The sequence below is a fragment of the Stegostoma tigrinum genome, chromosome 17 (genome assembly GCF_030684315.1).
Source record: "Stegostoma tigrinum isolate sSteTig4 chromosome 17, sSteTig4.hap1, whole genome shotgun sequence".
NCBI lineage: Eukaryota > Metazoa > Chordata > Chondrichthyes > Orectolobiformes > Stegostomatidae > Stegostoma > Stegostoma tigrinum.
The window spans coordinates 27,125,171-27,149,515 of NC_081370.1; the positions used below are offsets into that span (position 1 = coordinate 27,125,171).

At 39.8% G+C, this 24,345-nt stretch overlaps 1 protein-coding gene across 1 annotated transcript in view; it reads right to left on the reverse strand.

Annotated features, from left to right (window-relative positions):
• Window positions 1-24,345, reverse strand: part of LOC125459255 (switch-associated protein 70-like) — a 100,358-nt gene that overhangs the window by 20,370 nt on the left and 55,643 nt on the right. Inside the window, exons 6-7 of the mRNA XM_048545466.2 lie at window positions 22,309-22,417; window positions 17,202-17,383 (exon numbers count right to left, since the gene is read on the reverse strand). Coding sequence (XP_048401423.1) covers window positions 17,202-17,383; window positions 22,309-22,417 — 291 coding nt within the window. The remainder of the gene's footprint in view (window positions 1-17,201; window positions 17,384-22,308; window positions 22,418-24,345) is intronic.

The following is a 24,345-nucleotide window of genomic DNA, read 5'->3' on the forward strand; positions in this document are numbered from 1 at the left end:
ACTGCTGTCTAAAAATACGAGTAAAACAGCATGACTTGTACTTTTTGCAATGTAATAAGAAAAAAATCATTCTGTGCCACCAAGAGAAAGCACCTCAGAGGAGAGGCTAGGACCCAGCATCACCTAGCCTTTCCAAAAGTGTCATGGACGAGACATTCTTCTCAATACAATACAATAATGTCTTTAAGATACTAGACTTCAGGATATCATTGAGTATCTGAATAATCTGATGGGCAAGGGTGAACAGCCAGAGACTGTTGTCCATATTGTCACCATAGACAGAGGTTAAAGAAGGGATAAAAGTACTGAAGACAGATTTTAGGAGGCTATTAAACGAAGTGATAAGGGGAACCTTAAAGTAGTAATAATCTCCAAACTCAAGGCAGCTGCTGGAAATTGGCAATGAAATCAGAACATGCTGGAATATGCAGGTGATTCTAAAGAATGGTCAATTTGAAACATTAACTCTTTCTTCCACTATAGAAATAGCTAGACCTGTTAAGCATTCGCAACACACACTGCTTTCATCTCCAGATTACTTCCAGTGCGTCAGTGAGGATCAAAGTAGGATAGCATGCTGATGAGTATAATCGCTGTGATAGTGCAGAAGGGAGGGTTTTAGATTCCTGGGACATTGAGACCAGTTCTGAGGGGGGTGTGACTTCTGGGCAATTGGAAGTATGGCATTTATTGAAACACAGTTTGAAGGAGGAAAAGAATGGCAACTTAACATTTGTGACTGTTGGAATTTTAGATGAGATAGAGAGGATGATAAAGAAAAAAATGAGACAGAGGACGTGGACCTAATCTTGCTTGAAGAAACATGTCAGCCCTGAAGAGAAATGATATCAAATACAATACAGCACAGTAACAGGCCCTTCAGCCCAGCAAACCTGTGCTGGTTCCTAATCCTTATTTGACTCACTACTTACTGCCATGTGAGCAGTATCTATTACTCCGTTCACGTGTCGATCAAGATATACCTTAAACGTTGCTAACATGCCTGCTTCCACCACCTCCACTGGTAGTGCATTCCAGGCAGCCACCATCCTGTGTGAAAAATCTTCCCCGCACTTTTCCAGTAAAATTCCCCCTCTTACCTTGAACCTGTGCCATCATGTAGTTGACCTTTCACCTCTAGGAAAAGCCTTTGACTATCTATCCTATCTATGGCTTTCATAATTTTGTAGACCTCTATCAGGTCACCCCTTCAGTTCTGTCTTTCCAATGAAAACAATCTTGAGTTTATCCAACCTAGGGGAGGTGATGGCCAATTGGTACTGTTGCTGGACTGTTAAACCAGATACCCAGGTAATGTTTCTGGGGACCCGGGTTCAAATCCTGCCAGGACAGTTGGTGGAATTTTGAATTCAGTGTAAATCTGGAACTAAGTGTCTACTGATAGCCATGAATCCATTGCTGACTGTCAGAAAAAAAACCCATCTTATTCACTACTGTTCTAAAGGAAGGAAACGGCCTTCCTTACCTGGTCTGGCTTACGTGTGACTCCAGAACAACAGCAAAGTGGTTGACTCTTAACTGCCCATTGGGGCAATTAGGGATGGGCAGTAAATGCTGGCCTAGATAGTGAGGCCCTCATCCTCATAATTAAAACCTTCCAAACCAAACAACACGCTGGTAAGCCTTCTCTGCATCCTCTCCAAGAGCATCCATATCCTTCCAGTAGTGTGGTGACCAGAACTACATGCCATATTCCAAATGTAGCCTAACTAACATTTTGTACAGCTGTAACATAACCTGCCAACGTGTATATTCAATGTCCCAGCAGATGAAGGCAAGCATGCTGTCTGCCTTCTTGAGCACCTTATCCATCTGTGTTGCCACATTCAGGGATCAGTAGACCTGTGTGCCACAGTCCCTCCTGAATGTCAGTGCTCCTAAGGATTCTGCCATTTATTGTATAATTCACATCTGAAATGATCTTCCTAAATGCATCATCTCATATTTGTCCAGATTAAATTCCATCTGCCATTTCTCTGTCCAAATCTGCAATCAATCTAGTTTCACTGTATCCTTTGACTATCCTCCTCACTGTCTGCAACTCTGCCAATTTTGGTGTCATCCGCAAACTTACTAATCAGACCACCTACATTTTTCTCCAGATCATTTAAATATGTTACAAACAAAGGTTCCAGGACTGATCCCTGCATAACACCACTAGTAATTGATCTTCATTCTAAAAAGCACTTTTCCACTGCTGCTATAGCAAGGTGCAGAGCTGGATGAACACAGCAGGCCAAGCAGCATCAGAGGAGCGGGAAGTTTGACGTTTCGAGCCGAGACCCTTCTTCAGAAATGGGGGAGGGGAGGGGAGGGGGTTCCTGAAATAAATAGAAGATGGATAGAGGAGAAGATAGGTGGACAGGAGACAGGCAGGTCAAAGAAGCGGGGATGGAGCCAGTCAAGGTGATTGTAGATAGGTCAGTCCAGGGAGGAAGGACAGATCAAGGGGGCAGGACGAGGTTAGTAGATAGGAGATGGGGGTGGGGATTGAGGTGGGAGGAAGGACAGGGACGAGCTGGGCTGGTTTTGGGATGCGGTAGGGGGAGGGAAGATTTTGAAGCCTGTGAAGTCCACATTGATACCATTGCGTTTGGGAACGCTGCAGCTCAATAGGAGTTGCTGTTCCTGTAACCATTGCGTAGCATCGTTGTGGCACTGCAGGAGGCTCAGGATGAACATGTTATCCAAGGAATGGGAGGGGCAGTTGTTTAGTGCAAACTGACTTGGGGACCTATGCTCGGTTCGCACTAAACAACTGCACCTCCCAGTTGCGAACCATTTCAATGCCCCCTCGCATTCCTCAGACAACATGCCCTTACTGGCCCTCCTCCAATGCCACAATGTTGCTATCCGAAGATTGCAGGAACAGCAACACACATTCCGCTTGGGAATCCTACAGTCCAATGGTATCAATGTGGGCTACACTAGCTTCAAAATCTCCCCTCCCCCTACTGCATCCCAAAACCAGCTCAACTCATGCCCCAACTTCCTAGTCTGTCTTTCCACCCCCTCCTCCCACCTCAAGCCCCACCTACATCTCCCACCTACTAACCTTATCCTGCCCTCTTGACCTGTCTGTCCTCCCTGGACTGACCTATCCCCTCCCTACCTACATTCACCTTTACTGGCTCCATCCCCGCCTCTTTCACCTGTCTGTTTCCTCTCCACATATCTTCTCCTCTATCTACCTCCCCCTTTCTCCCTATTTATTTCAGAACCCCCTTCCTCTCCCCCATTTCTGAAGAAGAGTCTAGGCCTGAAACGTCAACCTTCCTGTTCTACTGATGCTGCTTGGCCTGCTGTGTTCATCCAGCTCTACACCTTGTTATCTCAGATTCTCCAACATCTGCAGTTCCTACGATCTCTTTCCACTGCTAGGTTCTGTTTTCTACGACCAAGCCAGTTTTGTATCCAACTATCGAGCTCACCTTGGATCCTATGAGACTCTACCTTTTGTACCAGTCTGCCATGAGGTACCTTATCAAGTGCCTTCCTAAAGTCCATGTAAACAACATCCACTGCCCTTCCCTCAATCATTGTTGTCACCTCCTCAATCAAGTTAGCAAGACATGACCCATGCTGCCTATCACTAACAAGTCCTTTCACTTCGTAACGTGAATAAATCCTGTCTCTCAGTATCTTCTCCAACAGCTTCCGCACCACTGATGTCAGTCTCACCAATCTGTAAGTATCTGAATGATCTCTGTTTCCCTTCTTTTAAAAAAAGGGAACAACATTGGCCATTCTCTAGTTCTCTAGAACCTTGCCTGAGGCCAATGAGGATGCGAAGATATCTGTTAAGGCCCCAGCTGTTTTCTCCCTTGCCTCCCACAGTATCCTGGGAGAGATCACATCTAGACCTGGAGACCCATCTACCTTAATGTATTTCAAGACACTCAACACTCCTCTTTCATTATTTGTCCTGCCTGAGAATATTCACGTATATTTCCCTAACCTCAACATCCCTCACCTACCTCTTTTTTTGTGAATACCAGTGTAAAGTACTCATTAAGGATCTCGCCCGTTTCTTCTGGCTCCACAAATAACAACACTCCTTCAGTGGGCCTACTCTTTCCCTAGCTACTGTCTTGCTCCTAATAGATATATAAAATGCCTTGGGATTCTCCCTAACCCAACTGGCCAAGGATATTTCATAGACCCTTTTAGTCCTCCTAACTCGCCATTTGAGCTCCTTCCCACTTTCTTTGCATTCTTCAAAGACTTTAACTGGTTTCAGTTGCCTAGATCTTAGGTATGCTTCCGTTTTTTATGACTAAGCTGATAACTTCCCCTGTCATCCAAGGTTCCTGAATTTGCCATTCCTGTCCTGCACTCTAATCAACAGGTCCTTAAAAGACTACCACCAATATCCTGGCAGGGAGGTTTGATAATGCCACTTGGGAGGGTAAGATGATGAAGGTTTTAGAGAGGGTGATGACAAGACTTCTGAAAATGACTTTGACGTGACAGACCTCAATTGTATGCATAAATTGGCAGTGCAAGGGTAGTTCTCCTCAAAGAAGGTTGAGATGAGATTGACAGAGATGATCAAATCATGAGGGAGCTAGACAGTAGATAGAAACTGCTTCTATTGATAAAAGGTTCAAGAACCAGAGGACACCAAATCAAGGCAACTGACAAAATAACCAATAATAAAACGAGAAACAGGAGGAATGAAGCAATGAACAGTTGGGACCTGGAATGCACTGACTGTTGTGGCAAAGGCACAGTATGATCAGTCAGTATGGATTTTTTGAGCAAGGTTATATGCAAAAACTTTACTTTTTTTTAATAAAAGGAGATAACAAGAAAAGAAAAATTCAAAATTAGCTCCATGCCAGGAGGCAAAGGGTGATAAGTCAATAGGTGTTTGTGTGACTGGAAGCTTATTACCAGTGGGGTTCTGCAGGGCTCTATACTAGGTTCTTTGCCTTTCATGACAAAAATCAATAACTTAGGCCTAAATGTAGGGCACACAATTAAGAAGTTTACAGATCATACAAAAATTAGCCATGTAGTCAATAGCAAGGGAGAGATCTGCCTGACAGAAATGTGATAGATGCAATTCAATAGAGAAGTGAGAGTTAATGCATTTGGGAAGGGCAAACAAGACAAGGGAATACAAAATAGCTAACAGAATATTGAGAAACGTAAAGACAGGGAGACTGAATTGCCCATCCACAGATCCCTGAAGGTAGTAGATAACGTGTTTAATCGAACAGAAATAGAATACATAAGTGAGAGGTTGTGTTGAAACGTTATGAAACTTTATGAAACATCAGATAGGACAAAACTGAAGTACTGAATACAGGAAGGATGTGTTTACTGTAGAAAATATGGAGAAGATTTGAGATTTTGTCAGTTGTGCAAAATTCTACACATAAGTGGAAAGTGAATGTTTGTGAATGTGGTCCCAAACAAAGGGGCTGCTTTGTTCTAGATAGTGTCAAGCAACCATCTTGGGTGTGGAAATTTAGTGTGATTACTTTTACTGAATTGTGACAAGGTCGGTAGATTTTCATCCAATCCATGGCCTAATGCTTTTTCACTAGAGGTCTAACTGTGTAGGGAAAATCAGAGATTTTTGGCAGATGTCAACAGGTCACCTAAACTAGGTCCCTTGAGATTAAAAAGAAACAAACATCACAGCTGTTCAAAGCCACAGATACTCCTGCAGAGTGAGATAAGCTCGTTATCTAACCTTTAAGTAGTGCACTGCTCAGACTGGTACTGTTATAGAAATACTGTGCTGAGCATCTAACAGCATTTCCTTTTTTTTTACAGTAAATGTTTGCAAGTCCAACAGAAACCATATTCCATGTCATCCATCATACATACTTCAGGAAATTAAAAAATCCAAATGCTGCTTAAGTTTAAATCTAAGAGCCAATAAAGTACAGGATCCCTGAAATAATCTAATAAAGTTACAATTCTCAGCAGGTTTTAGAAAAATTAGTGGGAGAACCAACAGCCTTGCTACAGCTGCCAAAAATGTGATAGTGATGATTGCATGCAGAACAAATTCACATTCCCCTCTCAGAGCAACTTTCTATCTCATTAACATAGCACAATGTTAAATTAGGAAGTACTCAGACTTCAAGTTTTAAAAAAAAATCAGACCTCAGCAAAATTTACATTTATTAATAATTGCTTAAAGCATGAACACATTGATCTGGCAAATAAAAGTTCCCTCATTAAAGGTTCTCACCGATGTCCTTAGGCAATTACCCTGCAGTTGATTATTTTCCATGTTCATACATGAACGAATCATCAATTAGGGCAAGTTATTCAAAAGGTCATTGGACAGTAGGGTGGAAATTGTAGAAGGACAGGTGTGGGGCAGCAAGGAAAGTATGCACTTGAAGGTAGAAATGAAATTATTCTGCGTATTTGTTGTATCTACCGACAGGTTCAGTGCCAGGCTCTGCCCTGTTTTCTGGATCAGTTGCTCCCAAATTGATTTCTAACTTATCTCAAACTTATAATAATAAATCAATAAAGCCAAGGTGCACAAGGCCCTTTCCAATCACTGATTTCAACAGACTAGCCCAGCAGCAAAACTGGATATCCAATGGAGTATTTTAAAATGGGAATGTTTGTTTTAAATATACTTCTATATTGTTTGAATTCTTTTAGACTGCTTCATTGTACAATAATAATTTGATACAGAAAGTCAAAGTAGTAAATTAACCACCAAAAATCAAAATTGACTACAAAATTGAAAGGGTAAGTTTGCTAATCACATCAAGCTGTGGTAATTTTCAATTTTTAAATAAGATTACGCTAGAAGAATAATACCAACTTGTTGAAAAACCTTCTAATCTCCTCTCTATAGATACTCCTCCCATGAAGATGCGAAATACAATTTAGTGATAGTCAATCATTCAGCACAACGCTAAGGGACCATTTCAACTTTAGCTCAGAGGACAAGCCATCCCACCATGGTGCACATCATGACTGAGCTGGATTCTGATTATGCCGATTGACTGTTTAAAACTTGCACTCTCCCTCAGGGTGATCACTTGAAAAATGAAATCTGGAAATATTTTCACAACCATTTTGAGAAAAACTAACTCAAACACACATTTCAGATCAAATTGGGGCTATTCTGGTCCTCATAATTCTGCAGTATACCAATGAATATATTTAGCTACTGAGCCATTTGGTGAGGTTTCACATGACCAACCTGTGGTCTGCAAGTTCTCGACAGCTCCTATGAAATAACTCCACAGAGGCCAGTATCCCATCACCAAGTCACCCTTTATTACACATGGAGGGACCTTGATATTGATCCAGCTTCCTGACAGGCAGCTCTCAGGAGTGAACAGGATGTCTGACACTCCTGTTTTTACCTGTAGCCAGGGCTTCCTGGTTGGACCACATTAACATCCCCAATCAGCGAATTCATATTCCATGAGGTCCACTTGGCTGACCTCATTACATTCACTACACACACACACACTTCCTTATTAACACATTGAACGTGAAGAATTCTAGATAAGAATCTTAAAACTTACAATCACAAGAAGAAAGCAAATTTAAAAATCAACTAGTTCAGCAAAAGGCTAGAAGTTAATTTCAGGCAATCTTGGACAATATACTTCGGCTACTCACTGGAAAAGTGTTCCTCAGCCATTCAAGGAACTAAAGTATTTTACATTTGCTGATATAACAAATAGGGCTATCTGTCATCACCTGCACATGGAGAAGATTCATTCAAGATAAATTGAAGATATTCTAGAATATAAAGACTGTGATGAAGTATTATTTGCACAGCAAACAGTGATATTTCACACAATGTACAACTAGAGATGTAAATGTGGATAGTGATTGAAATCAGGTGGATCTTGCTGACTACAAAATCCTTGATTTGGGTTATTAAACTGGGCCAAATCAGGAAAGCCCTGGCTGACGAATGTAAACAGGGGATTCAGAATCTCCCCAGATCAGATGACTGACTCCGAGCTGGCTGGTCATAGGTGGTGTACTGTGCACAAGTAAATAAAGGGTCACTTGGTGACGGGATACCAGCCTTTGTGTGGTTATTACAATGTGGATAAGCTAAATCTTATATTCAAGAGAAAAGACTACGTGCCAATGTTTAATCCTGCTATTTTTCTTATGTTTCCGCTAAATTCCCACACCACCTTACCCATACTTTGTTGAAAATAACTGGTTTCTCCTGGCAACCTGATGTATTCAAGGTACAAACTAAACTCAAAAATAACCACACTTCAATCATTTTGCTAAGCTCGTCTGCAGCTTTTTTTTAAAAAAAAGACATTCATGGGACTTATGCATCACTGATTAGGCCTTCTTTTCTTGTCTATCCATTTGCCCTCAAGGCAGATCTGGTGAGCTACCTTCTTCAACCACTGCAGACCCACAGTGCAGCTCAGAAGGTGCAGAGACATAGTCCCTTCACAGCAGCATAAGAACAGAGACATAGTTCCAGGTCAGAATGGTATGTAGTTCGGAGCTGATTTTTTTTGAGGGTGAAACACTCCAGTACATCTGCTACACCTGTCCTTTTAGGTGGTAAAGGTCACAGATTTTAAATATGCTATTACAGGAGTCTCGGAGACTTGCTGAGGTGCAAACTGTAGTTGATACACACTGCTGCCATTGTCCGAATGCTGTGTGGATCTTGCTGTATTTCAATATGGACTGCTTCAGTACTTGGCAAGTTACAAATTGTGCTAAATAATAAGGAATCATCAGTGAATGTCTGTGCCTCTGATCTTATGTTTGGAAACAGGGACATTGATGAAGCAGCTGAAGATGGTTGGGCATAGGACATTATCCTGAGGAACTCTTGCAGAGATGCACTAGTTTGAAATGATTAACATCCAACAACTTCACCCATCTTCCTTGTGATAAATATGACTGAAACCAGCAGAGTTTTTTCCCTCATTCCCACTGACTCCAGTTTAGCCAGGGAAGCCAAACGAATGTCTTAGCAATAAGTATGTAATTTGAGTGTTTTCAAAGAAGAGTAAAGACTATACTGCCGCTCTGAAGGTATTTTCACGAAGAGTGATGAACTTCATGTTTTACCACTATGACTATACAAACAAATGGACGAAAAGTTAGAGAAATCAAATCAAAAATGTAAGTAGAAACAGCAGAACCAAACAGTTACTATAACTAAATGCAGAAAGTGCAAGGGAAGCAGATCAGATGAGCTGTACAAAGAAATAGTGCAGAATAGAAGGTTCAACAGCAAAACTGCAATTCATGGTTACAAAATAATTGTTCCCGCTTTATATGCAAAGGAAAGAATGGAAACGATCTCATTGTTTGTGCTTGCATTTGTGCAGGAAAAAAAGGAAAGGAGTAATCCAAAACAATGTGATAAGGACTTGGCCTACATCCAAAGTTAGTTAACCTGGCCCTGCTACAGCAATGATAAACAGAACTGACAGTTTGGAATATTTGAAAGGTTTGGTACAGAAAGCAGAAAATTTCTTGTGAAATTGTTTATAATACCAGGTAAACAGGTGCATTATTAAGAGCACTATTTGGCCTTGCTGCTTGCTCCTTCAACAGTCAAAACTGAACCTGTTTCGTAGAAGCGGATGTAAACGGATTTCCTCATCAGTCAAGAATCCAAGGCTGCTGGGGGCGGGGATTAGGCAGAAAAGTGGTGTTGAGGCCACAATCAGATCAGCCTCAAACTTATCAAGTGGTGGAGCAGGGCCAAAGGACTGAACAGCCTACTTCCATTCTATATTGTCAGTTTATGTGTTTAGCTCCCACACGTATCTTGAATTACACAAGTAGGGTTTCTATTTAGGCCTGGACTATGTTTGCAGAAATACAGATAACCATTAGAAGATAATTTACAAAACTGAATGCATGAGAGATTAGTGTTACAACTTGAGATCCTGCCCAATTATATCTCATCAGTAGATTTTCTCAACAGTACACATTTACTCCTCATTCCCCACCATTTTGAATAAACAACTTCCTCTCTAATTCCTTGACATCAACAATAAAATCACAGGTCACCACCCACTCCCTGCAATGATTAATCTAGGAATAGAAGAACAAAGCATTCATTAATTTTCCCCTGCTACCTGAAAGTAAGCATCAAGTACTGCGGTTCAAGAAAAAGCAGTACCCCATGATGCAAATGCATGCTTGCCACTGGTGAGATGGCATGAATATTTTGTTCACAACTTACACATTTTTGTTTGGAGTGGGTCACTGTATTTCTCACACTCCAAAATTCAGAATTACCTGTTAACTGAAAATACTCTAGATATATGGCTGTGCCTCTGCCAACCAGCCAAAACATAGCTGTGGGCAAACCACCTTTTGTACCTCAGACTCTGCACAGATTCTACATGAATACAGAGATTAGATGATTTTGTTTTACTCTTAGAACATGGCGGATCTTTGGAACTTTCTTCTGGAAAGGGTGGCCATAGCAGAGTTCTTGAATAATTTTGAAGTAGTTAAATGGATTACTTAAGTGAGGGGTTGAAAGGTTATCAGGATGATGAGAATGCAGATTTAAGGATAAAATCAAATTAGTCATGTTCTAATTAAATGACTGAGCTGGCTTAAGGAGCTGATCAGCCTTCTCCTGCTTTATATGTCTCTCGAAACCAGCTCAATTACATCAAAGCAGTAACATTTTAAAAAAAACTTGGCTTGGTTGTGAAAGCCATCAGTGATAGAAAGCTGGTGGAACTACAGGAAATCAATGTCCGACTGCCCAGTAGGATGCAATCCAATACTGTACTCAATCCAATACTGTACTCCAGATTAAGTAAGGCAACCAAAGTCAATTCACACCAAAGGAATACAAGGGACAAAGGACTGCAAATGTTTCAAATTGCAACAGGACCGTTACAATATATGATCCTTGTTCGTTCAATAATAAAAGATGATTACATTTGCTCATAGGTTTATACTTTATACATGTGCCACAGTTACAAAATCCAGAAGGGTTCCAACTTTGCTTGCTGATCTAAGATTGTAGTAGCAGTATTAAAATTCACCTTATTGAGTCAAGTCTAAGTATTGGGGGAAAGATCAGCTACTCAGCCTATATTTTGATAGTGTTCAGAGTCCTCAATGGATACAGGAAGAATCAGATTAGTCTGGTATGTTCTAAAATGTTCAGACAAGTATAAAGTCATGAAACGAGCCACTTGTGCACAGAACTAGAGGGTATTCATTTCCATTGCAGGGGAAATGAAATTTACAAATGTATATCCTGTCTGCAAAACTAAGTTATTTAATGACTGAAATGACTAATGTTAAATCTAGACTCTAAGCTGAGCTGGTGTTGCAGAAAATATCAAGCAGAAGAGCTTTGCCACACAATGATATTCAGGATGATGACGGTGGACAGGGGAGCGAGGTGCACCTTTAAAATGATAAATAGCATCTATTCACTGAGACCTGGACCAATTCTCCCAGTATCCAAGGATAGAGCAGATGCTTTTAAATATTATTTGAAATGAATAAAATTATGCACTTTATTTTAGTTAAATGTTTTGGCTCTGATTACAGTGGTGTGTTTGTATATTGTGAAAGATAGTAGTTAGTGATGCAATAATTATGAAAGTGTTCCTAGGTCTAAGATAGGAAGACCCATTTCACCCTTTGGGAAGTGATAGCATGTCCAAGACTTTCAACAGGAAAGGAAGGTTAGAGATAAGGAAGCAGCTCGCAAAGTCGAACAAGTCAAGGGTTGCCTTTCGAGAAGAGCAGTAATAATAGTGAGAAGAATAGTGAGGCAATACCCGAAAAGAGAGAACCAGTTGAGTGGTATTTCACCACAATAGATGGTGAAATTTGAATTCAATAAAAATGAGATAAAGATAAGCTAGTCTGAAAGCAACTATAAAACTACTGTCAATTATCATAAAATTCCATCCAGTCACCAGTATCCTTTAGGGAAGAAAATTGCCATATTACCTTGTCTAGCTTACATCTAACTCCAAACAAACAGCACTGATAATGACTCCTAACTGCCCAATGACCATTAAATGATAGACAATAAATGCCAGCCTAGTCATAGATCTCGCAAACACATAAAAGATCAGAGTACCTGTCCCCATATTCACAATTTTTAATTTCTCCTTTATTTATTCAATTCTTCTTTGAATCCTCCTGTTGCCTCTGTCTCATCAGGCAGTGTACTGTAAAACTTCCTAGTGTTATATTCTATTTTTTAATGCATAAAGCACATTAATTGCTGCCACCTCCTATATTTTGTGGACAAATATCCCCCGTCTCCTCCTCTTTGCATTCAATTTAAAAAGCATACCACCCAGCTTATATTGGTTCTGCTTACCTTTTGTTCACTCATGGGGTGTGGGCTACGGTGGCTATGCCAGCATTAACTGACCACCCCATGTTGCTCTTGAGGTAGTGTTAAGCCGACTTCTTGACTGTAGTCCATTTTATGACTGTATCATGTTATTTAACTTTACTTTGATTCTGGGTTCTTTAATCTCTGATGAAAACATGGGACATCACACTCTTCTGCCATGCACCCTCCATACCACCAGCCTGTCAATGTCTTTAACTTCACCAGTGTTTGATACAGTTCAAGTCTCAGGTCATTTCCAAATTTCAAAATTGTGCAAAAACAAGTAGCATTTTACCAAATAACTTGCATCTCTATTTCAGGTACTGCCAGTGTTACTAATATTGTTTTGAGTTCTACTGTGTCCAGTACCTAGGAACCTCATTTATCATAGCTTTGACAAAGTTGCTTTATACTAATTATTTACTACTTTGGCAACGTTGCCCACCTGTGCCAATAGATTCTAAGTCAATTCATTTGCTCCTGACACACCTCTTGTTGTTAATATGCCTTCAGATAACTTTTAAAATGCCTTTTGCATTATTACCAATCTATTCTTCATACTGCCTCTTCATCCTTCATTTCCTTTGTCACTTTTCTACATATTATGTTCAGTCCAATTCAGACCATATTTTGTCCTTCTCTGTAACTAATCTAAATCTCATGGTATTACAATCATTATTCCCAAGCGGTTCCCTACTTTGTGATATTTCCATTTGGTCCACTTCGCTAGGTACGTTAATACTTCCTTCCATCTGGACAAGAAAGTTCATTTCTGATATTCACCAATATGAAACTTGCATATTTTCTCCCAATTCTCTCTTCCAACAGCACCAGTTAAATCTGCTTGGAATTCCATTCTCTGATCTATTCAGGCGCAGCTTGTTTATCTTATAGAGGTCGCTCCCATCACAATGGTCAATTTCCTAAGACCCTGAAGCTGCCATTCCCAACCCAAGTCTCAAGCCTCTCTCATCCTTCTATCTCTAGCAATTGGCACTGGAAGTAACCAGAGGTTGATACTTTAAGGCTCAGCATTCTAACTTTCTCCCTGTTTTTTAAAAAACTTTTACCCTCTTCCTTCCTACGTCATTGGTTCTCACGTCAACCACGGCTTTTGCTCTATTCCTTTTGCTCAGAATCTTCTCTGTGGAGTCATTTATTTTGTAACCAGGAAGACAACATATCACACACACTGAAGATAGCAGAACTGCCAACTTTCTAATTCCCCATTACTACTGCATCCCTACACGGCTTCCTCACTACCTGTGCCAGGATGACCTGCTGGTATTCAATATTAAATCGCAGTCAGAAAGTGTTTCACTCCCAGCAGATTCTGCACTGTATGCCTCGTCCTAGCCTTCAAAGAAGACCACTAACTTCCTAGTCTGTAATGGTAGGCGTAACCACTTCCTGAAACTGCAATCCTGGAAATAGTTAACCAAAGTGTACCGTACAATGAACCAGCCCTCAAGTTCCTTAGCCAGAAGCACAAGTTCAGGCAACAAGAGGCACATCCTGTAATTATGGACATCTTGGAGATATTAGTGGGATTGCAATAAGTAAGTGGTCTCCGAATTTCTCGTGTATGCTGCACATTCCACATCTTTTATCACCTCAAATTCTGGCCTTCCTTGATGTCATGCTCATTCCATCCCTCTTACATACCCAACCCCAAGATTTCAGGGTCTCCCATCACCTTAAGCCACAGACTCCCATTCGTAAGCAGGATGGAAACGCATCTACCTCTGGATAAACACTCACAATCATTCAATCCCATAGACAGAGACGTTATTGCTGCTGAGTAAATAGAGCTCATTCTGACTTAAAACATAGGCCTTTGTGCCAACTGCATTAAAATCATCATACCTAAGAGCAGGAGCAGACCATGTAGCCCCTACATTCCAGTTTGCCATTCAGTATGATCATAGCTGAACTCTTAACCCATTTTCTCATCTTATCCTTGCATTCCTGGATTTCCTTGTTGCCAAGTAATTAATAATCTCCGTTTTGAATACATTTATTGACTGTGTAATGACAATACATTTGACAGAGAATTCCAAAGACTAACAACTCAAACAGTCTCATCTCAGCTGAAATGGTGGACCCTATATCTTGAGAATATGACATCTGGACTCCGAACAGATTTTAAACATTAACCCTCTAAGAACTTTATTCATTTCAGTGAGAGCAGCACTCTTTCTTCTGAACTCCAAATTGTGTGGAGCCATTCTATTCAATTTCTTCATTTTGAGTGAGCATTCACATCAGAGGATTCAATCAAAAGCACCTCGACAGCATCCCCTCCCAGACCAGAAAGCGAGGCTTCATGTTTTGAAGGCTGTCTGCAGTTCACAATTCAGGAGTGATCATTTTCAAGTGCAGCTGGAAGCTTTTAGACTGTAAGTTGTCATTAAGTGCCTGGTTTTGGGGGTGTGTTGGTTTGTACAAGGTTCATTGGAGGTTGGATAACTGACATAACAGTCTGTTAATCACTCAGTCAGTCAATCTTATAACAATCATTTCTTAAATTGGTGAAAAAATATACATTTTGTTGAAGCCTTTTGTTTTGTTGTCACCGGGACATTTCCCAAAAGGAGAAAGCCAACATTTATACTTGATGAGAGAGTGCTGATTGGTTGACAAGTGGTCTCTGGTCAATAGACGTGTTGCCATTCAATATTAATTGCAAGTTAACAGCCAAGCTTTTTTAATTTTAAAACCAAGCCACTTGATTCTGATTGGTCATGACATTGATCTGAGGAATGAACCAAACAAGTGGCTGTCACCTACTTTGTTGAGATGAAACAGACACAATGTGTGTATATGTTCTTTCTGTCTGCAAAGAACTGGTCCTCGATATTAAAACGTGTTGCCTGCTGTACGCACAAGTACAACACATACCAGCCTAACAACTCTAAATTGGTTGCTAACATAACTTGTCACACATTTAGGATTATCCAGTGAGTGTTGTGTAATTGCACAATCACGTCTAATGTTATATACTGTCTTGTGAGTTTTGCAAGTGTGGGCTGGTTGGCTACAGGCAGTACCTTGCTAGTTGGGAACAGCTGAAGTGATATGCTATTTGATATGATCCAGTCTTTTGGGCATGCAGCCTGCACACCTATCATCACACCAGCACTGAAATTCCAGGGGAATCAGTTAGCTCAGTTGGCTAGAGGGTTGGTTTGTGCTGCTGTAATGGGTGGTGATGGCCTTAGTTGTGTTATCACTGAACTGTTAATCCAGAGACGCAGGTAATGTTCTTGGGACCTGGGTTTGAATCCTGTCATGGCAGATGGTAGAATCTGAATTCAATACAAACCTGGAATTCGGAGTCTAAAGATGACAGTGAAACCATTATCAATTGTTGGTAAAAATCTATCTGATTCACTAATGTCCTTTAGGTGAGGAAACTGCCAGGTCTGACCTACATGATACTCCAGATCCATAGCAACGTGGTTGACTCTTAACTGCTCTCTGGGCAAAAAGTGCTGGCCTTGCCAATGACGCCCTCATCCCATGAATGAATGAATGAAGTAAGAAGGTCAAGTGCTAGTTTAATTCCCACATACCAGCTGAGGTCACTATGAAGAAGATTCCGCTTTGTCAACCTCACCCCTTCACCTGTGATGTGGTGACTCTCGGATTAAACCAGCACCAGTTGCCTCTCTGTAATGACACAGGAGCTGTACGCTCCTCTGGGACTGTGGCAACGTTACCATTATTTCACCGCATTACTCATTTGTGAGATACACAGAGTGGATTTTTGGCTTGACAGCAGCAATCTATTAATGGTTATTAAGAAACACCAGTTACATTGCTACATGAATGCCATTCAGTTAGCTTCACCTGGTGGTTTGAGCAAATGCATACGATTAAGTATGTAGATCCTATGTTCCAAAGACCAGCAGATTGTATTAAAGATCATGTCCCTTTGACAGTTCACAACAAGCGTGAAATTGACGTACCCAACTAGCCCATGCTTGCAAAACTCACAACATAACATCCAACATTAGATGTGATTCTACAATTGTATAATTGCTGGATAATCCAGAATGTGCAAATGAATTAGACTAACAACCAAAACTGTCAGTTGTGTTCACAATGTGGTGCATTTGTGTGTACTAGAAGCCACATATATTAATATGAAATGGAAGTGCCGGTATTGGAATTGGATAGATGAAGTCAGAAATCACACAACACCAAGTTCTAGTCCAACAGGTCTATTTGAAATTACAAGCTTTTGGAGCACTGGTCCATCATCAGGTGAAGTTACCATGTCTCCATCTGACGAAGAAACAGCGCTTCGAAAGCTTGTGATTTCAAATAAACCTGTTGGATTATAACCTGGTGTCTGACATAGTATTACACAGAGTCCTTTTCTTTGCAGGTGAAAAGAAAATCTACTCACACTGTGCCTGCTTCAACTCAACACAATAGGTGCCAGCCATTTACTGGTTCATTTCTGACAGCAATGCTCTAGCCAACCTCAGCTAACCTGCGTCATTTAAGATTTAACAAAGCCTAGCTGTTAACTGTCAATCAGCATTAATGAGCGTATTCTTTGTGGCAAAACCTCTGCCAATCGACATACACATGCCAGCCAATCAGCACCCTCCTCAGCAGCATAAATGTTGGTTTTCCTCTCAAATTTTCATACTTATTACACGTCCTGATGAGTGCAGGACAAAAAGCTTAACAAAACATGTTAATAATAATAATACTCATATTCTGTACTACCAAATGATGTATCTTAAATTATTCGTTACCCATTTTCAGGAAAACCGCTTAATCACTTCTTTAGACATATCTCCAACAGTAGCTCAAATCAAGTCTTCCTCACCTTCCGCATTTTCTCCAATTCTTGCTGTTTGTCTTCGTTTGCCATTTGCAGCTCTTTCATTCGTTGTGCTATCTCCTCTTGTTCTGCTTGTATTTTCTGTCGTAGCTCTCGCCGTTTCTGTCGTCCTTCCTTGTGTGGGGGAAGCCTCTGGTCCCTCAAAAAGTTGATGGCTGTTTGAATAGCTATTTAAAATGAACGAAGTCAGAAAACAACACAGAATTAGACTTATCAGATGTTACAGAGTCAAAGTTACCACTGTTGGTGTCCCTGTGGTTGACCAGCAGTCATTCCACTTGTATGGGTGCCAGAATGCACCAGAGTGGAATTCAGTTACCATGTCATGACTGCTTTTCAAGTCTGATTTCCTCGATACTAGGACCAGAATTTATGATCTCTTGAAGTCTGTAAAAGATACTGTAAAAAGTTAAGCTGTTGAGACTCCAGGGCAAAGTTATTGTTAAAATGTATTTGCCTTACAGGAAAGCTCTTTTATTAACTGGAACTCTTTCTTACATTATTACCATATCAACGTAATAATGAATTCAGAAACAGGAAAGATTCAACAAGGGCAAATATTATGCAATCCAAGATCTAGCTGGAATCGATGTACATATTTATTCAATGTGGTAAGCAGGGACCTTCTCCCTGAACTGAGACATAGGTTCAAGTCCCACCTGTTCCAAAGGTGTGTAATAACATCTCAGAACAGATTGATTAGGAAAATAGGTGAAATAATTTTTGTTTTAAATGTGGTAAGGTTGGTTAGTTGACTTTTTCCCATCTAGGAATATGTCACTTCCGTAGCATACTAGTAGAAATCTAATCTTGAAGGGGGTGAAGAAGTAGAAAGACCTGCTCATGAATGATCAAAGTTGGCAGGACAAAATGAGAAGTTTATTTATAATACAAAAAAGTGCGATCTTTGACTTTTTTTAATCAGGAAGTACAATACAAAAGTAAAAGAAGTCATGATAAACCTTTGTGACGCACTGACTTGGCCTCAGCTAGAGTACTGTGATCAATTCCAACACCATCTTAAGAGGAGGTGCTGCAAAGATTGACTGGAATGGTACAATGGTTGAAGGTCACCACTTATGAGGACAGACAAGAGAAGTATAGCAGACAAGGTTAAAAAACATGTTTGATAGAGTGCTCATGAAAGATGTTCATAGTTTTCAGCAACAGAAAGGTTAGCAATCTGCTGACACAAGTTTTAAGTTGAGTGGCAAAAGAACCAGAGACAATAGAAAAGTGTTTTTATATACATAGAGAAATCTATCAACCAAAATGGACCTGAGGAAGCACGTAAAGCACCTGCAGGGTATCAAATTATGGAAGAGGAAATAGCAGAACAACTGTCATTCACTGTATACCCCGACTAACCAGCTGAGGGCCTGATGGGCTGACTGGCCTCCTTCTCGGATTCCAAGCCTACCCACATTTACTTTACTTAGAGCCCTCAAAGCCAAATAAACTATTTTCAACCCAACCATATGCTCAAGATGGAAAAAGAGTTTAATTGCACACTACATCAGCTAGCTGGTTCTACAAAGCTGTGATACGCTCATGTAAATGAAAGAACTCCACAGAATCATATTTCATTTACCCATGGAGAGTCCTTCACACTGATTCAGCTCCCTCAGAGCCAGTTCTTATAGCGTCAGGGTGTCTGATACTCCTTATCTGCCAGACCATATTAACAGCCCCAATCAGGGAACTCATATTTTGTGATAGCTACCTGGCTGACTTCATTATAATCACTACAGTAAACATGATAAATTCAGGAGAATGATAAAGGTTAAGCATTTTCTTAACTCAAAGTTAACTTGTTCTATTAATTCCCTCTATCTACGTAAATTGCATCATAGATTTTATTTTAAACTATAAACATTGTAATATTTAGTTATAAGAGGAACACTTTGGGGAGAAGTTGTTTAGTGGAAAAAAAATCAACTTGTGCGAGATCGCTAAACATTTATTTAAACTTTGAAATATCCCCCTGTTCTACGCAGAAAATCAGTCTGTTACAAAAAAAAACTACATTTAATTTCCCAGTCCATCAAGGTCAGCTTGAACAACATATTCCAAAACTGCCTTCTGCTGAGTTGAATTAATGGATATTGGTATTCTATGCTTTCTTGGCGATAGATATTAACTACAGCACTCAAATATAAGTAATGTTTCAAGCACTGACAGTGACATAGGATTCACAAATTTATGTTTCAAAAAGGAATTATAAGGAGTTAAAAAATGTCATCAGAAAGCTGCAAACGCCAAAAAGTACTTCAAATCACCAACAGGAATCTACGGACATTTTGCTGACACACCCACTTTCAAAACATTGAATAATTCAGTGAAAATTACATATAATTTGAAGATTACGGGAGTATTGATCCAGTGGATCAATTAATTTTTACTTATTTCTCTAATAATCTGCAGATCCTTATGAATACTCCTGGTCAATGGAAAGGATGAAATTGCAAATTGAAACAAGGTTTCCCCTTTTTTAAAATTCTTTCAACAAATTGTGGGTAGTGCTGGCATGGCAGCACCTATTATCTACTTCTGACTGCCCTTGAATTGAGTGCCTGGCCATTTCAAAGAACAGTTAACAGTCAAAAGGGACATTATTGAATTAGGTGGGCTTTTATGGTATTTGATGAAAATTTCACCCTTATAATCTCAGTTTGAATTGAAATTGCTTTTGATTCCATATCTTTTGTAATTGATGGGATTTTAAATTTCACCAGCTGCTGTGTTCGGATTTGAAAGCATATCCCTCGAGGAGGTGCCTGGGCCTCTGGATTATTAGTTGCCACTTGGTGACAATCTCTACTTACGATGAAATAGAATGAAACCACAAAGCAGATGTGATTTACCTCTTATGGCCTATTCTGAAGGCACATTGGTACAAGTAAAGAAGCAGAGCAAATTTCCACCTTGCTGATTTAGGAAGTAAGAGAAGAACATTAAATCAAGTTCACTTTAATTAATATTTTAACAAATCCAAATTAAAACTTTAGAATGCTCTACGACATAGTGCAGAGTCACTGTATCACGAGAACCACAAAAGGTATCTCCGGTCATTTGTCTACACTATCCAGAGTGATCCATTAAAAATGCGCTAGCAAATGCTATATACTCATTAAAATTTGGCAGCATACCTGGTTGATTGATGCAAGATCAGGGAATGGAATACTGCACTGTTATAACAATGAAGCTGACTCTAATTTCTGTTTTCATTCAAAGAAGACCACATCTTGATACAAGATGACCATTAAACGTTAAGAACACACTTGTATTCATATTCACCTTATGTTGACCCCAAAGTGCTTTGAGATAAAGTAACTTTGAAGTTTACTACTGTTGTGATTTAGCATCAGTCAATCTACACCAAATAAGGGCCCACAAACAGCAAGAAAATAAATTCTTTAGTATTGGTTGAGGGATAAATGCTGGCAGGACACAAAGAATACCCCCTACCTTCTTCACATTGTGTCAAGGCAACTTTTGCATCCAGCCAAGATGACAAAAAGCCATTAAATGATTCAATGTCCTACCAAAAGATGGCATCTTCATTAGTGCAGAATTCCCTCAGCATTATACTGAAGTATTGACCCATCAGCTCAAATCTTTAACATATCTGAATTTGAGAGACTCGAGGCCATGAATTTTTGAGTCAGCAGTGAGAATGCTGTTTCTGAATTATGATAGATATTATGGTTATGTCTATACTGTCTTTGTTGAATTGCCTCACCTATCCAGCAGGTTTATCTAGATAATCTCACTATCCCAACAAGACGCAAGAAGAAAATAACTTATGTATACTGCATTCCAGTGATGTTAGATCATTTAATATTAACCAATATCGTTCAAATAGAAAGGAAATTAATGGCCCCAGTAGAACACAACTGAATAATATCTCCTACAACTTGGGTGCACACGCCTACTGAATTGCAAATAGTAAATAATGGTCTGTTCTTCACATGTCTAATTCACCTTGGGTTGAAATAATATAGAATAAAGGCAGATATGGTGTTAATTCCTGACATTGTATCACAGTTATATAACGTATGTATTAATAACAGAAAGAGACAAAAATTCATTTTCTCATCTATTTTCACCGTTTTTGCATACCAGAGGTGGGGATATTCACTCAAGATTGCACAATGTTCAACACCATTCATAATATTTCATTATTGAAACAGAGTTCTAAAGCAGCCAGAACTGGACAATATATCCAAGTTGAGACAGATAAGCAGCAAGTAATATTCATGCCACACAATTACTAGGCGATGACCATCTCTAACAAGAGACAATCTAATTATATTCCCCAGACATTTTATGGTATTGCCATTTCTGAATCCCCCACTATCAATATCCACATAACAAAAACAGAACTGAACTAGCCATATAAATACTGTAGCTACCACAGCAGATCAGAGGCTGGGAAAACTGCAGTAAGTAACTCATCGCCTGTCTTCCCTAAAGCCTGGCCACCATCTATAAGTTGCAAGTCATTGAATACTCTCCACTTGCCTGGATGGTGCAGCTCCAACTCAAAAATCACAAATGAATCTAGGACGATGCTGCCAACTAGATTGGCACCCCACTTAACACTTCCGGCATTCACCTCCTCCACGACTAATACGCAGCAGTAATTGTGCATACCACTTGCGAAGCAGCAATTCACCAAGGCTCTTTTGGCAGCAGCTTTCAAACTCATGACCTCTACCACTTAAATATATGGGAACAGCAACATTTGTAAGTTCTCCTCCAACACACTGTACTGACTATCACAAGTTCCTTCATTACGACTTGGTTAAAATTCTGGAACTCCCTCGCTAACAGAGTCCCTATACTACATGGACTGGAGTAGTTCAAAAAGATGTCTTGCCACCATCCATGCATAGGTAATCAGGGAAGGGCAATAAAACTTGCTTAACCTGTTATGCATACATCCTGTGAACAAATTTTCAAAACTATGGTATGTGATACAGTTGGATTAGCTTTGTGGATTGCATATTCTGATTCTCACAAGATTGGCCAATAAGAGTCTCTGTTTAGGAAGGTTGTAGAAGCTTGGATATTAAAAATGAGTCCTTACCTTGGATCCATTCTTGTTTCTTCTTCTTGTCAGATGCACTAATTTCAAAACTTTTATCAGCGCATTTGATCATCAAGAGGCATTTCTTTCCATCTTTGTCCGGTAGAGACTGCAATGAAAATCAAACAATTTTGTTTTCACAATCTAATTACCTTTTTAGACAAAATTACAAACATTTTGTACATTAGGACTTCCTACTAATACTGAAACACTCCATAACTTCTGATGTTCTCCCCATTTGCTCTAAAGAACATTTCTGCAAACAATATTTTAAAAAGATCTTTAGTCTCAAAAGATTCACATGATCAGGAACATCAGCCTACAAGTACTTGAAGTTTCCTGGATTTAATTACCTGATAGATTTGAACTAAGATAGAAGGAGTTTAGAATCAGCATGAAGTCATCAGGCACACCACAAATGTCTGGCAGTCTAATGCGGCACACTTCCTGAGGGGTGTCATCAGACCATAAACATGATGCACTGTTGGAGATGGATAATGCCAAATGAGAGGGATGAAAGAAAACTGTACAAAGAACTGTCATTCACAACCTCAGTACGTTAAGCTGCTTCGCACCAATGGGATCACTTTTTGAAGTGTATTACTATTGTTACGTTGTTAACTTCTAGGCAGCACCATCCTACAATCGGGAGATGGGATGGTTGACTCATTAGCCTGTTTTTATATTGTTGGCTGAGACAGCAAACTGGACTCATCCCTCTAGTTCTGCATCATCCATTTCCAATAGTGCAGCAGTGGCATCATGTTTATGGTCTGATTACTGCTCTCAGGTAGTGTACCTCAAAGTGTCACCTATTTGCGGGTGTGCCCGATGACTTTATGCTGTTTCTAAAACCTTCCTATCTTAGTTCAAATCCTTCAATCTTCAAAATGGCACAATAAGGCCTTGGATATTTGTCCAAATGGCCAGACAGTAACCGGATTCATATTTATTAAATATTTATATTACAGAAAATACCTTCAATACAATATCCTCTTGCTGAGGCATTGAAGGTTCAAGGCCTGGAGCAGGGCATATCAGGATAAACTGCTACTAACAATAAAATGACTGAATATCACAAAAGATAACTGAATTCTTATAAGAGGATTCATTTGGAGAACATAACCAGACCTTCTGTTAATATGAAATGTTTTGATCAACCATTTACAGCAGAGTGCTACATAGTAACAGTGGCCTTTATAAACACACAAGTTAAGATTTCACTACCAACTGAAATCTTGATGCAGAGACAGGACTCATCAAGAATTGACAGTTGATTTCAATTAGATTGCACACGAATACAGATTTGCCATGGTTATCACAATGAACAGGTCATACTGACAGAGGAATAAATGAAAAGCAGAGACAGTCTCCAAGGATATTGTTACCGTCGGGTCCATATGTCTCAGTGATAAAAAGTAATCCCGTTTTTTATGTCAAACTCAAGGATTTCAAAAATTAAAAGCCATGTAAACCTTCACAGCTGAGAAAAAAAAGTTTTAACAGCCAGTATCTTAAGTCAATGGAGAGGCTCAATGTTAGCAAAACTAAAGAACTGATCATCAACTTCAGGAAGAAAGGAAGAGGACATACCCCTATCTACATCAGTGGAACTAAGGTAGAGAAAGTAGAGAGTCAAAGGCCCCTCTCACATCAGTAATATTCTCTTCCATCAGGCAGAGGATACAGAAGCTGAAACACATGTACCAACAGGTTCAAGAACAGCTTCTTCCCCAATGTTATTAGACTGTTGAATGGACCTCTATAATTTCAAATCTAATGGTGAATCTGCTTTTGTGCACCTCCTCTGCAGCCAAACCTTACATGCCTCACTCCACTAGACACCCTATGATCTATGTGTCCCCATATTTGATGGTTTAACGAAGATCTGTAGCTTGGGTTGGGGTTGGAGGTGTTGGTTGGTTTGCTGACCTGACTGGGTTTCATACAAATGTTTCAGCTCCCTTCTAGGGAGCTTCAACAGAAGCTAGATGGCACTGATGATGTCACCCGGAAGGGAGACAAAATGTTTGCACG